At 40.0% G+C, this 13881-nt stretch overlaps 2 protein-coding genes across 3 annotated transcripts in view; one reads left to right on the top strand and one right to left on the bottom strand.

Annotated features, from left to right (window-relative positions):
• RAD50 (RAD50 double strand break repair protein) overlaps nucleotides 1–13881 on the bottom strand; it is a 244957-nt gene that overhangs the window by 118893 nt on the left and 112183 nt on the right. Inside the window, exon 1 of one of the 2 annotated variants that reach the window (XM_061189587.1) lies at nucleotides 11605–11677. The exons of the other annotated variant lie outside the window; for it this stretch is intronic. The gene's annotated coding sequence lies outside the window, so the exon portion shown is untranslated. Of the gene's footprint in view, nucleotides 1–11604; nucleotides 11678–13881 lie in introns of those variants that run through there. 2 annotated transcript variants of the gene reach the window in all.
• IL5 (interleukin 5) lies at nucleotides 3356–5583 on the top strand. Its single transcript, XM_061188149.1, has 4 exons — nucleotides 3356–3499; nucleotides 3703–3735; nucleotides 5249–5377; nucleotides 5485–5583. Exons 1-4 carry the CDS (start codon nucleotides 3356–3358, stop codon nucleotides 5581–5583), a joined length of 405 nt encoding a protein of 134 aa, XP_061044132.1.

Here is a 13881-nt window from a genome sequence, read left to right as displayed (position 1 = left end):
ATGAAAACATTATAAGAAATGTAATTTTGTACACTCATGTTCATAATGGCATTATTCACAATAGCCAAAAGATGGAAGCAACCCAAATGTCCATTGATAAATGAACAGATAAACAAAATGTGGTATATGCATACAATGGAAGATTATTCCACCTTAAAAGGGAAGGGGAGTTCCCCGGTGGCCTAGTGGTTAGGATTCCGGGCTTTCACTGCCGTGGCCCAGGTTCAATCCCTGGTCGGGGAATTGAGATCCCCCATAAGCCTTGCGGTGAGGCCAAAAAAAAAAAAGGAAGGAAATTCTGCCACATGCTACAAGATGGATGAACGTTGAGGACACTATCCTACGTGAAATAAGCCAGTCAGTAAATGACAAATACTATATGACTCTACTTATCTGAGTTACCTAGAATAGTCAAATTCATAGAGATAGAAAGTAGAAGCGTGGTTGCCAGGAGCTGGGAGGGAGGGGGAAAACGGAGAGTTGTTGTTTAATGGGTACAGAGTTTCAGCTTTGCAAGATAAAAAGCGTTCTGGAGATGGATTGTACAACATTATGAACATGCTCAACACGACTGAACTGTATACTTAAAAATGGTTAAGATGTTATGTTTTATGTTACATGTATTTTACCACAATTAAAACATTTTTGAAGATACATAATTTTGAATAGGAGGATTTTTAAATAACTTGCCCTCCAATAGGGACCCACAGTTATACTGTAGATCAGAGACTGCAAAATAGCACCCTGTATGGTTCTTAAAACTGTGAATTGCCAACATTTAAAAATCAGGAGATTATACATAATAATCAGGATTTCTGGCTTCTTTGAAAAATTGGATGATTTGGCAACATAAGTCCAAGGGTGTCACATGGCAACAGTCAGCTGAAGCTGAGCAGTACTTGCCACCTGGAGACAGGTCACTCTGCTGCAGTTTTCTGCAGCCCCACCATCTGTGCTGTTGTCACACCTTGCCCATCTCACTCATTTTCATTGCCAGCATGACTCCCTAAAAATAGTGAGTGGTTGGTGAGTTTTCTCCTGCTTAGTGAACACTAGTACAGTGGTATCTCAATCCTCCACCACCTAGATTCCCTGTGCAACCCTATAACAGAGAGAAGTTTAAAACTCAGAACTTCGTGTACTTAAGGTACTAAAATAACAAGTCACTTGGCAGTTCCTCTGAAACCTTCATCTAAGCCCACACTTCCTCAGTGTAGCCCAATGGAGCTGAGGAGAACCAGAACAAACTCTCTCTATGAAATCTTCTGGGGAGAGAAGGCTCTGCCAGAACTCAGCTTTGGTTTTGAAAGCACCATTTCAAGAGCACCTTGATCCAGTCTATTGTGATTCCTGCCTCACTCCTGCAGCAAGCCACGGTCACTCCTGCAGTCTCAAGGAAAAGGTCTTTCAAGTGTTCAAACCAGGCATGTCTAACCAAGAGTCCAAAACTTTAGCACAAACAAAACCAGACATGGTACAGGAAGGCTGCCACTGAAGTCCCATACTACTTTTATCCCACCTGTGGAGAGCTGTGACTACTCCCATGTAAAAGGCTTGACGGGACTTCCCTGGTGGTCCAGCGGTAAAGAATCTGTCTTACAATGCAGGGGATGCGAGTTCAATCCCTGGTCGGGGAATTAAGATCCCACATGCCACGGGGCAACTAAGCCCGCGCGACACAAATACTGAGCCCACGTGCCTCAGCTAGAGCCCGTGCACCATAACTACAGAGCCCACGTGCCCTGGAGCCTGTGTGCCACAACTAGAGAAGAGAAAACCTACACACCACAACTAGAGAGAAGTCCGCGCTGCAAGGAAAGATCCCGCATGCCTCAACAAAGATCCCGCATGCCGCAACTAAGACCCAACGCAGCCTAAAATAAATAAATAATAAATAAATCTTTAAAAAATAAAATAAAAGGCTTGTCTACCTCCTAGATGCCTCTACTTCACATACAGAACTACATCCAGCTTTGGAAAAGGATTCTAGGTAACAATTCATATCTGGTACAATCTATGCTAGATACTCAAGGTAGTCCTAAAGCCAGGCTTCCAGGCCACCAACAAAGAACCACTTTGGGATGCTCACTGAAACTCTCCATTATAAGCAATGGCTTACACCTCCATTATGTGTGCTAAGGCCAGGGAAGAAGGAAGTGTGTGGTCTAGAAGGGGGCCTCATTTGATCCCTTCTGGGGTTATAGGTCAGAGCCTAAGGTACACAAAGGCTGATTCCCCTGATCACACCTATTCATACATGGCCCACCCAGGGTGTGAAAGGACACTCCTACCCTTGTGGGACGTGAAGGAGAGGGCATGCCCATATGTTATGTGGCTGTGATGGATGTTTTTTGGTTGCCTTCCTAGCATCTAGGTCCCTCTTACTACTACCTAGGACCCCAAATTTCTCAGGTATGAAGTTTGGGTGGGATGAAGCCCATCTCCAGCTCCAGGGAGAACCAATTAGTATATCTCATACCCCTGGCCACAGTTCAAGGGTGAATATGGGATCAAGGGTGAACAAGGGTAAATTCTTGGACTTTTAATTGAGCAATCAGAAGAACACAATTTGCTTTCTCCTGAGGCTCATGAACAGGGTACATATAGATTCAGGAGGTTGGACATAATCTTGGGTCCACAGTGACCCAAGAATGGGTCACTACCTGAGAATGAAGACAATGGTCACTGAGGTAAGCAACATAAAGGAGCCTCCACCCTGGATCATTTGGTTATATGAGCTAACAAATCCCCCATCTGCCTTCAACCAGTTTGGGTTAGGTTTTTGATCACTGGCAACAGAAAGGATCCTAACTGAGACCCCAGTGAACACAATTTGACCCAGCTAAGTTTTGATGGTCTCTGCTCTAATCACCATCTTCAATCACCAGTATTTTCAATTCCTTTTAAGACAGATCAACCTGGCTACAACTGCATTAGAGTTTACTTGACGTGAAAAGAAATTCTCAATATTTACGTATTTTAGCATAAAATTCTATTTAGTGGTTTACATTATACTTCTTTTTATACAAATCTTTTAAAAGGAAATTCAATCTTCTGATTTTAAGAAATGCAAAGGTGGGGCAATGATGTATCCACCTAAGGATTTTCTTTTGTAATAGAAAATGTTTTTAAAGGTGAAAAATAGGGATTTTTATTATTATTAAAAGATAAAAGTAAAATTATTTTTTAAGGTACAGGCATTGGAAACAGTTTCACTATATGCCATTATTAAGCATTCTCTATCTGATTGTTAGAAATTATTCATTTCCTCAAAGAGAGAGAATAAATTGGTTGGGGATGAAATCTTGTACTACGCACTTTCTTTGCCAAGGCAAACACTCAACATTTCAGAGCCATGAGAATGCTTCTGCATTTCAGTTTGCTGGCTCTTGGAGCTGCCTACGTTTGTGTCATTGCTGTAGAAAGTCCCATGAATAGACTGGTGGCAGAGACCCTGACACTGCTCTCCACTCATCGAACTCTGCTGATAGGCGACGGGGTAATTTTCTTTTTGATTCCTACAGTCTTTAAAATATATAGGTAATCATTTGTGGTGGCTAATTTTTAAAGATCTGTCATTAATCATGAAATTATGAGAGTGTAGTACTATATAATTGATAACCATATTACTAGCAAGCATTTTACTAAAAGTTATGAGTGCTAGAGTGCTTTAAACATGAATGTATTTTCTTTCCTTTTCAGAACTTGATGATTCCTACTCCTGAACATACAAATGTAAGTTAAATCAAGATTTGATAAATGATTGAGTGAATAAGTAAATTTCATATTTTAAGCTATAAAGCATTAGTTATCACTGGGATGATTTAATTTTCTCCATTTTGTTTTTGTGTGTGTGGATGCAAATGTATGTACTTATAAATATTAGGAATAACTTTACAAGTAGAATTCATTAAACAAGTGGATCAGGCCCTTTGGTGATGTTGTCAGTTCTCCATCTCAAAGAGCCTCATGTAAGGCATTCTTTTTTTTTTTTTTTTTAGGTATTTAATGTCTTTTTCTTTGCTACATGCTTTTTTAAATTTATTTGTTTTTTTAATGGAAGTATAGGTGATTTACAATGTTGTGTTAGTTTCAGGTATACAGCAAAGTGATTCAGTTTTATATATATATATATATATATACATATATATATATATATATATCTGTTCTTCTATATAAATATTATTTTTCAGATTCTTTTCCCATATAGATTATTACAAAATATTGAGTAGAGTTCCCTGTGCTATACAGTAGGTCCTTGTTGTTTATCTAGTTTATATATAGTAGTGTGTATATGCTACTCTCAAATTCCTAATTTATCTCCCCCCCACCTTTCCCCTTTGGTAACCATAAGTTTGTTTTCTATGTCTGTGAGTCTGTTTCTGCTTTGGAAATTAATTCCTTTGTATCATTTTTTAAGATTCCACATATAAGTGATATCATATGGTATTTGTCTTTGTCTTTCTGACTTCCCTTAGTATGATAATTCTAGGTCCATCCATGTTGCTGCAAATGGCATTATTTCATTCTTTTTTATGGCTGAGTAGTATTCCATTGTATATATGTACCACATCTTCTTTATCCATTCATTTGTCGATGGACATTTTGGTTACTTCCATGTCTTGGCTATTGTAAATAGTGCTTCTTTCCAGAATTCCATACTGGGTGAGAGGGGCCTCCTAGTCTCCATTCAACTCTATCTATGGCTTTCCTCTCACTCTCATGTCTCTCTGAAAGTTTAGCAAGTTAGGTTTATATTTTTAGAATCATGGTCAGTAGACATTAAAATATACAATGAATGCTCTATATTAATATATGTGTCATTTCCACATATTTAAATTATTATGACCATATAATGGAATTGTATACATTTGGAGTATGTCATGGTTGTATTAAAATGTAAAATATATGATTTCATTAGTCTAAATAGAATAAAATTACCAGCTAGAACTACAAAAGGAAACTCATGGGAGCTCAATCAGTATTGTAGTTGTATTATACTTCCTAAACATTTTAATTTCCGTTAAGGAGTTAATTTATATCGTTTGTAAAACTCCTCAGTAGTCATATAAACTTTATCTACTTTTGGAAATTATATCTCAGTGTGAAGTGGTTTGCCACTTGGAAAAGGAACAAGTAAAATATTCTTTGGAGAAGAGAACTCATGTAAACAACACAACTAACTTCTGGAACTAAATTTTTATACCTTGTTTTGATTATTTATAGTTTTTAAATCTTCCTCATTTAGCACCAACTATGCATTAAAGAAGTCTTTCAGGGAATAGACACATTGAAGAACCAAACTGCACAGGGGGATGCCGTGGAAAAACTATTCCAAAACTTGTTTTTAATAAAAGAATACATAGACCTCCAAAGAGTAAGTTAAAAACATTTAGTGGAAACTTAAGTATATTTGTCTGGCTCTGCCTATGTTTACAAGAATTGACAGTTTCCTACAATACTTACTGTCTACTCTTTTCACAGAAGAAGTGTGGAGGAGAAAGATGGAGAGTAAAACAATTCCTAGACTACCTGCAAGCTTTTCTTAGTGTGATAAACACCGAGTGGACAACGGAAAGTTGAGACCAACCTGTCTCACTGTAGCGAAAGATTCTGGAGGAGGAGAAGGATGTTTTACTGCAACAAGGATGAGGGCCAACCAAGGGTGGGGACTTAATATTCAGTGTAATGAAACTTCAGAGGCAAAATAAATATTTCAGGCATACTGCTACCTCACACAGGCAGAAAGCATAAAAACAAAATATTTGAGCTGTATTTCAGATATCAGAATCATTGAAGTATTTTCCATCAGTTTGCTCTAAGCAAAATAGATATATACTTTTATCTGTCTTATTTAACATAACATTCTGTAAAATGTCTGTTAACTTAATATTATTTATGAAACAATTGAGAACTTGGAAAATTAATATTTATTTCACCTTAGGCTATGTTCCAATAAAACAAAAATAGACAACTCTGGTTCAATTTGTTGCTGGCCTTTGTCTGACTTCTGAAGTGAGCACAGTCTGTGTGAGAACATGTCAAGTTTGGAGGGCATTCCCATCTTCCAGGTGGCAGAAGTCACAGGTTGCTAGGCATGCCATGGGTGGATGAGATCTAGCAGGACTTAGTGGGGAAGGGGGTAGCAGGGACATGGGCAGGGGCTGGAGCCTGGTTTCCTCTCCATGGTATACCCAGAGCCTAGGTTGGTGCAGGTAAAATGGGAGGTGATGAATGAATGAGTGAATGAATGAATGATTATAAGGGCCTTCCAGAACTGGCCAGAGAATTAAAATGAGTTTCACAGCTTCCCCTGGGGAGGAGGGCAGTGTAGGAATCTGTATCTAGGTCTCTTCCCAGCCTACGAGAAGAATGTGGCAGGGCAATCCCACTGCCAGTTTGGGGAAGAAACGTTCCTTGTGGAGCCCAGAGCACTGTGACCTGGGGGTTCTTCACCTCACCTGACATTGTGGCATAACAATGGTCAGAGAAGCACTGATAGGCAGTTATACTGGGGAGGCTGGGTTCTAGAGGTGCCCACCATCTGTATTCCCAGGGGCAGAGCAGCATTAGGCAGAACAACACTCTAATCTGCCTGTTTATGACTATCAGTACCATAATTGGAAGTTCCTCCGCTTGAGGAAATTTCTTAAGGATTCATAAAATATGTTCTTTAAGATATATTTTAAAACTGAGACCTGGAGAGGAGAGGCCCAGTAACAATATTCAGCTACGCCATTAATTCCTTCCTTGGCTTACTGATCACAGGCCCTATACTGCATGCTGGGAGGCAGCTGTGGGCATGTGCTACAGGGCCTTACAGATGGTGCCATTACCCTGGGCATTATCTGCATAGATTGCACGTGTTGCGCTTCACTACTTGTGTGAAGCAACTGCTCCTACTGTTTCTGGATGTGGGAGAGGGGCCAGGGCAGTCAGACACAGATTCCCAGGTGGGAGAATGCAAGTCCTTTTGTGCAAGAAGACATATTTCCCTTCCAGCACAAACACAGACATGGTAGTCAGCACTCTGCTGTGGCTTAGGCTCCCAACTTGTGCACCCACCAAGCCCCAAGAGCTGGGGCTAAGATGATGAAGAGGTGTCAGCACAGCACTACACTGACTGTTCTCGAAACTGACAGGAAACAGGAAACTCAATTTGAGAAGAGACTGAATGTCAATTTAATTCAATTCAGCAAATATTTATTGAGCTCCTATATGTTCCAGGACTGTTCTAGGGACTAGGATTCATCAGTGAATAAAAAAGACAAAATTCCCTGCCCTTGTAAACTTTTATTCTCTCTCAGAAAAGGTCATTTTCTAGCCAAGATATGGAAGCAACTTAAGTGTCCATCAACAGATGAATGGATAAAGAAGATGTGGTGTATATATTGATATATATATACAATGGAATACTACTCAGCCATAAAAAAGAATGAAATTTTGCCATTTGTAACATGGATGGACCTGGAGGGTATTAGGCTTAGTGAAATAAGTCAGACAGAGAAAGACAAATACTGTATGTTATCACTTATATGTGGAATCTAAAACATTAAACAAACAAGTGAATACAACAAAAAAGAAACAGACTCACAGATATAGAGAACAAACAGTGGGGAGGGGAAGGGGGGCAATATGGGGGTAGGGGATTAAGAGGCACAAACTACTATGTATAAAATAAATAAGCTACAAGGATATATTGTACAGCACAGGGAAAACAGTCAATATTTTATAATTACTATAAATGGAGTACAATCTATTATACTCCATAATAGAATTTTGAAAAATTTGGAATCACTATGTTGTACACCTGAAATTAATATTGTAAATCAACTATACCTCCATTAAAATAAAAATAAAATTAATTTGGTAGGAAAAAAAAGTCATTTTCCCACTTCTTTATCAAGGTCCAATATAGTTATCGTGGATTTAAGGCTGGAATATCCTAAAGTCCCACTAATGAACTCTTACCAATCTACCATCTCAGAGAAGCCGAACGCAAACAGGGCTGTATGAAATTAACCAAAATGGGACTTCTTAGACCTACCAACGATTTTTAAGGCAGAAACAATGATTCTCCAGCTGATCTACTTTCCCTGTAAAAGTTATGCCAACCAGATGGTCCCTGGACAGAAAGAGTGGGATTCTTACAAGTTATATCAACTGCTCCCTCACCTAGCCTGACTACTGTGGGGCTCCAGAACCTAGGGCATCAAAGGAGAGGGATTTGGCAGGCTCCAGGTTACAGGAAAACTTTCATGAGTCTTGCTTTTCCTCTCAAAGCTTATCCCAATAAAAGAGCATCTATTTGCGCTCTGTCTTAGTGATGTCGCTGTTACTGCCCAGTGGGAGGAGCCAGAGTGAAATATTAGGCTGGGTTTTGGAGGGCCACAGAGGAACCTTTCCGGAGAACACCTCAACACAATGCATCTAAAACCAAAGTCCCTCTTTGGAATCCATCCTCATCCCCTCAAACCTGCTGCTGCTGCTCCTCCTTGTCCTTCTTTCTCCTCTTCCTTTGAGGTTCCCTATTTGGCTAATATAACCATGACTACCTTCCCATCACCTTTCCAGAAGACTCCCTGACTTTTACCCTCTGTGCCCTTCCATCCACCATTCAGCCTCTGAAATGTCTCTCCAATTCCCCCTCTCCATCCCCGCTGCCTCAGTTGAGGCCCTTGCCTCTCACCTAGACTCAAGCCATCACCAGCTCCCTACTTTAGGATCTCCCCATGACTGTCAAGTCAGGGCTTTTGATAAAATACACTCACGGCCATATGTCACTTCTGGGCATAAAAACCTCTGGCTCTCAGGTCCATCTCCTTCACAGGTCATACCTTTGTCCCCTCCAAGCCCTGCCATTCAGAAATACAGGCATCTCCCACAGAGCAACTAAGCCCGTGTGCCACAACTACTGAGCCTGCACTCTAGAGCCCGCAAGCCACAACTACTGAAGCCCGCGAGCCACAACTACCGAAGCCCACGTGCCTAGAGCCTGTGCTCCGCAACAAGAGAAGTCACTGCAATGAGAAGCCCGCGCACCGCAACGAAGAGTAGCCCCCGCTCGCCGCAACTAGAGAAAGCCTGCACGCAGCAACGAAGACCCAACGTAGCCAAAAATAATAAATAAATAAAATAAATAAATTTATAAAAAAAAAAAAAAAGAAATACAGGCATCTCTCACTAAACACTGCTGGCAAGAAAATGCTAACCAGGAGCCTCATTCCCATTATTTAAATGGGAAAATTTTTCATGCATTACATCTCAATCCAAAATCCTCAACCAATTTTCCAAGCATAAAACACAAAACACAGTAAAATGCCTGTGTATAAGCAACAAGCTAACATGTTAGGTTGTAAAATATTTTAAAATTTATATTTCTGTATTTATTTATTTAATAAATTGTGGTAAAATAAGGATGTAAAATATTTAAAACTGTACTTCCTGATCACTAAACCATTAATATAGCCTCTTTTTCCATATAACATGCTACATGTCCCTTTAGTTGACATTCAGAGCCTTTCCAATTGTCTTCTGTGAACTTTGATATGCTACCAATATATTTGGAATAAACCTAAAGGCTTTCTCTGTTGAGCTCCCTCCCTCATCACTTTGTTTAAAAATGCATTGACGGGCTTCCCTGGTGGCGCAGCGGTTGAGAATCTGCCTGCCAATGCAGGGGACACGGGTTCAAGCCCTGATCTGGGAAGATCCCACATGCCGCGGAGCAACTAGGCCCATGAGCCACAATTACTGAGCCTGCGCGTCTGGAGCCTGTGTTCCGCAACAAGAGAGGCCAAGATAGCGGGAGGCCCGCGCACCGTGATGAAGAGTGGCCCCCACTTGCCGCAACTGGAGAAAGCCCTTGCACAGAAACGAAGACCCAACACAGCCATAAATAAATAAATTAAAAAAAAAAATGCATTGAGTTTGGGGGACATATATCTAATATTTTCCCTATGTAAGTATTGGTAGAAAAGGATTGTATTGAAAGGCATATATGTTCTTTTTTTTTTTCTATTGGTTCTTTATTACAGATCTTTTTAAAAAATATTTATTTATTTATTTATTTATTTATTTTTGGCTGTGTTGGGTCTTAGTTGCGGCACGTGGGATCTTTCCTTGTGTTGCGCGGGCTTCTCTCTAGTTTTGGCATGTGAGCTCCAGAGCATGTGGACTCTGTAGCTGCGGCTCGCAGGCTCTCTAATTGTGGTGTGTGGGCTCAGTAGTTGCCCCGTGGCACGTGGGATCTTAGTTCCCCGACCAGGGATCAAACCTGAGTCCCCTGCATTGGAAGACAGATTCTTAACCACTGGACCGCCAGGGAAGTCCTGAAAGGCCTATATGTTATATGAAGAAATGTTCTACGTGGAAAACTGGGGAGAAGTTCTGTAGGGTATGCTAGCTCTTATTCTTCCCAGAATACCCAGGAGTTTTTACACCTCTGTGCCTTTGCCCACACTGTCTCAGTACATCTGTCTTTTCCCACGTGGGGAACATGCAATTGCCCTTTGGATGTTTTCATCCATCCCTCTATCTTGGCTCTCACAGTCTGGCTCCAATACTACCTCCTCTTTGATTCTCTCCCTGGCTATTACTCCCAGCAGTATTAGGTGTCCTGCATTACTTTGGACATTCCTCTATCAGAGCTCTTGTTTTTATATTGTAGTATTTTCAGATCCACCTTATACAACTCTGAATATGTATCAGTCAGAATCATCTAGATGATGCTATAGTAATAAATCACCTCTGAATCCCAGCAGAAGGACACAACAAAAGTCTCTTTCTTAATCACACTATGGGTGTGCCCTGCAGAGCAGCTGTCCTCCACGTGTTGGCTCAGTGTTCCAGGATGCTTCCATCCTATGGTACTGCCATATCAGCAATTGCTGTTGCCATTCCCTTGGAGAATCACACCTCAGTTCTTAAAAACTTCCACTTAAATCACATTGGTTAGATCAAGTCACAGTGCCATGAGTAACTTCGAGGGGCAGGGGGAAATACAATTCTCTCATGTGCTCAGAAAGAGAGGAGAGTCAGACATATTAAAGAGTAACACTAATATCTAACACAATAGACCCTCAACAGATGTTCGCAATGTTCCAATGTTTTGTCAAGGGGGGGAACCAAACTACCGTCTACTGACCGTTTACTGTGGTTAGGACTTTCTTAGACATTTTATAACACTATCTCAATTAATTCTCATCACAAGCCAATGTGAGATAAAATTATTCTTTTTTTATGATATGGAATCAAAGGTTCAGAGAGGTTAAATTATTGGCCAAGGTCACACAGCTAATAAGTGATACAGCTGGGATTCAAACCCTGGTATGTCTCATTCCAAACCTCCCATAATTTTTTTTTTTCCCTCCCTTAATTTCTGAGGAAGTCATATTCTCTTGACCTTAAGAAATCAGTGAAGTAGAAAAGATGGCTGACCAACTTATTTACCCTTTTAAAAGCCCTGTCTCTAAGTTCAGTCACATTCTGAGGTACCAGGCATTAGGGCTTCAACATACAAATTTTGGAGAATACAATTCAGTCCATAATACACATTAAAAAGAAACATTTTCCTCTAGCATCTGGGATGATACAGAGGCTTACCTCCACGAGGAGCAGACAGATCCCATGTTCCCTCCATTTTAGGAACCCACAGAATTTAGAAACAGCAGGCTGTACATCTGAAAAACAAAGTGCTGACACACGTGTGGAAAAACCAACTCGGGAGGCCCCAGGGTTTTTCTGATGTAGTGCATCATGGACATTCCCACAAAGTAGCTTCTGTGAGGGCCTCTCAGGCAGGTCAGGTGAACCTCATGGCACCCTGGTATGTGCCCAGCCCCAGAGCCAGAAGCTGTACTCCCCTGTGGGCCCAAGTCCTGGTGAATATTTCTCACTGAGAAAGTTCCCTATCATAGGTGACCCCAAACAAAGTCCAAGGCAAATGCCAGATGGCTTCCCATCCTTCTACTCTGCAATCCATTCTCAGTGCTACTTATGAAACAGAGCTGAGCAGCCATTCCTCTGGATCCCCAGCACCCATAGGAAGAAGCCGTAGGAGATACTGAGGATAAAATGAGAACATCTCACGTGCATCTAATCAGAGTTCCAGAAAGAGCAAAGAGAATGGGGAAGAGGAAATATATGAGGAGACAATGGCTGAGAGTTTTCCACTGTTGATGAAAACACCAATCCATGGCTTCAGGACATCTAGTGAATCAAGCAGGATAAATTAAAAGAAACCAATACCTAGTTACATATAGTAAAAGCCTGAAACACCAAAGGGGAAAAAAAACTTAAGAGCAGCCAGAGAGAAAAGACAGATTGCCTACAAAGGATATATAATGAGAGTGAGAGCTAATTTCTCAACAGCAAAAAATTAAAGCCCAGAAACAGCACAATGTTATATTCAAAATGCTAGAAAAAACTGTTAACCTAGAATTCTATGATCAGTGAAAATTTCCTTCAAAAATAAGGATGAACTAAAAACATTTTTTAAAAACTGAGTTTATTTTTTAGGGCAGTTTTAGGTTCATAGCAAAATTGAACAGAAAGTACAGATTTCCCATATACTCTCTGACCCTACACATGCACAGCCTCCGCCACTATCCACATTTCCCACCAGAGTGGTACAGTTGTTATGATCTATGAACCTATACTGCTTATCATTATCACCCGAAGTTTACATTAGGGTTCACTCTTGGTGTTGTACGTTTTATGAGTTTTGGCAAATGTATAATGACATGCATCTGCCATTATAGTGTCATACAGAATACTTTCACTGCCCTAAAAATCTCCTGGCTCCACCTTTTCATCCCTCCCTCCCTCCTAAGCCCTGGAAATCACTAATATTGTTACTGTTTCCATAGTTTTACATTTTCCAAATGTCATATGGTTGGAATCATACAGTATGTACCCTTTCCAGATTGGCTTCTTTCACTTAGTAATATGCATTTAAGGTTCCTCCGTGTCTTTTCATAGTTTGATAGTTCATTTCTTTTCAGTGCTGAATAATATTCCATTATCTGGATGTACCACAATTATTTATCCGTTCATCTAGTGAAAAACATCTTGGTTGTTTCTAAGTTTTGGCAATTATAAATAAAGCTGCTGTAAATATTTGTGTGCAGGTTTTTGTGTGGATATACATTTTCAACTCATTTATCTAAATACCAAGGAGCATGATTGTTGGACTGTATTAGTTTTTATTAGAAAATGCCAAACTGTCTTCCAAAGTGGCTGTACTGGGGGCAGGGGGAATTGGATAAAGGTAATCAAAAGGTACAAACTTCGAGTTATTAGATAAATAAGTACTAGGGGTGTAATGTATAACATGATAAATATAATTAACACTGCTGTACATTATGTATGAAAGTTGTTAAGAGAGTAGACCCTAAGAGTTCTCATGCCAAGGGAAAATTTTTTTTCCTATTTCTTTAATTTTGTATCTATGTGAGATGATGGATTTCACTAAACTTATTGTGATAATCATTTCATGATGTATGGAAGTCAAACCATTATGCCGTACACCTTAAACTTATACAGTGCTGTATGTCAATTACACTCAGTAAAACTGGAAGAAAAACAAAACCAAAAACAAAGTCACTGTATCATTTTGCATTCCCACCAGCAATGAATGAGAGTTCCTGTTGCTCTACATCCTTCTAGCACTTGGTGTTTTGGAGTTTGGCCATTCTAAGAGATGTGTAGTGGTATCTTGTTATTTTAATTTGCAATTCCATAATGACATAGGATGTTGAGCATTTTTCATATGCTTATTTGCCATCTGTACCTCTTCTTTGGTGAGGTGTTATTCATGTCTTTTGCCCATTTTAAAATAGGCTAAAAACATTTTAAGAGGACTAAAAACCGGGATAAACC

This window comes from Eubalaena glacialis, chromosome 4 (assembly GCF_028564815.1).
Source record: "Eubalaena glacialis isolate mEubGla1 chromosome 4, mEubGla1.1.hap2.+ XY, whole genome shotgun sequence".
NCBI classification, from domain to species: Eukaryota; Metazoa; Chordata; class Mammalia; order Artiodactyla; family Balaenidae; genus Eubalaena; species Eubalaena glacialis.
The sequence above is the reverse complement of the archived record's forward strand: the minus strand, read 5'-3'. Positions and strand labels throughout refer to the sequence as shown.

What these genes read in the sequence shown, in the direction of transcription:
- IL5 (XM_061188149.1), top strand. Translation starts at nt 3,356, where the DNA reads ATGAGAATGCTTCTGCATTTCAGTTTGCTGGCTCTTGGAGCTGCCTAC. An exon ending in CTACTCCTGAACATACAAAT is followed by an intron (nt 3,736 to 5,248) that starts GTAAGTTAAATC and finishes TTCCTCATTTAG; the next exon opens with CACCAACTATGCATTAAAGA. An exon ending in AATACATAGACCTCCAAAGA is followed by an intron (nt 5,378 to 5,484) that starts GTAAGTTAAAAA and finishes CTCTTTTCACAG; the next exon opens with AAGAAGTGTGGAGGAGAAAG.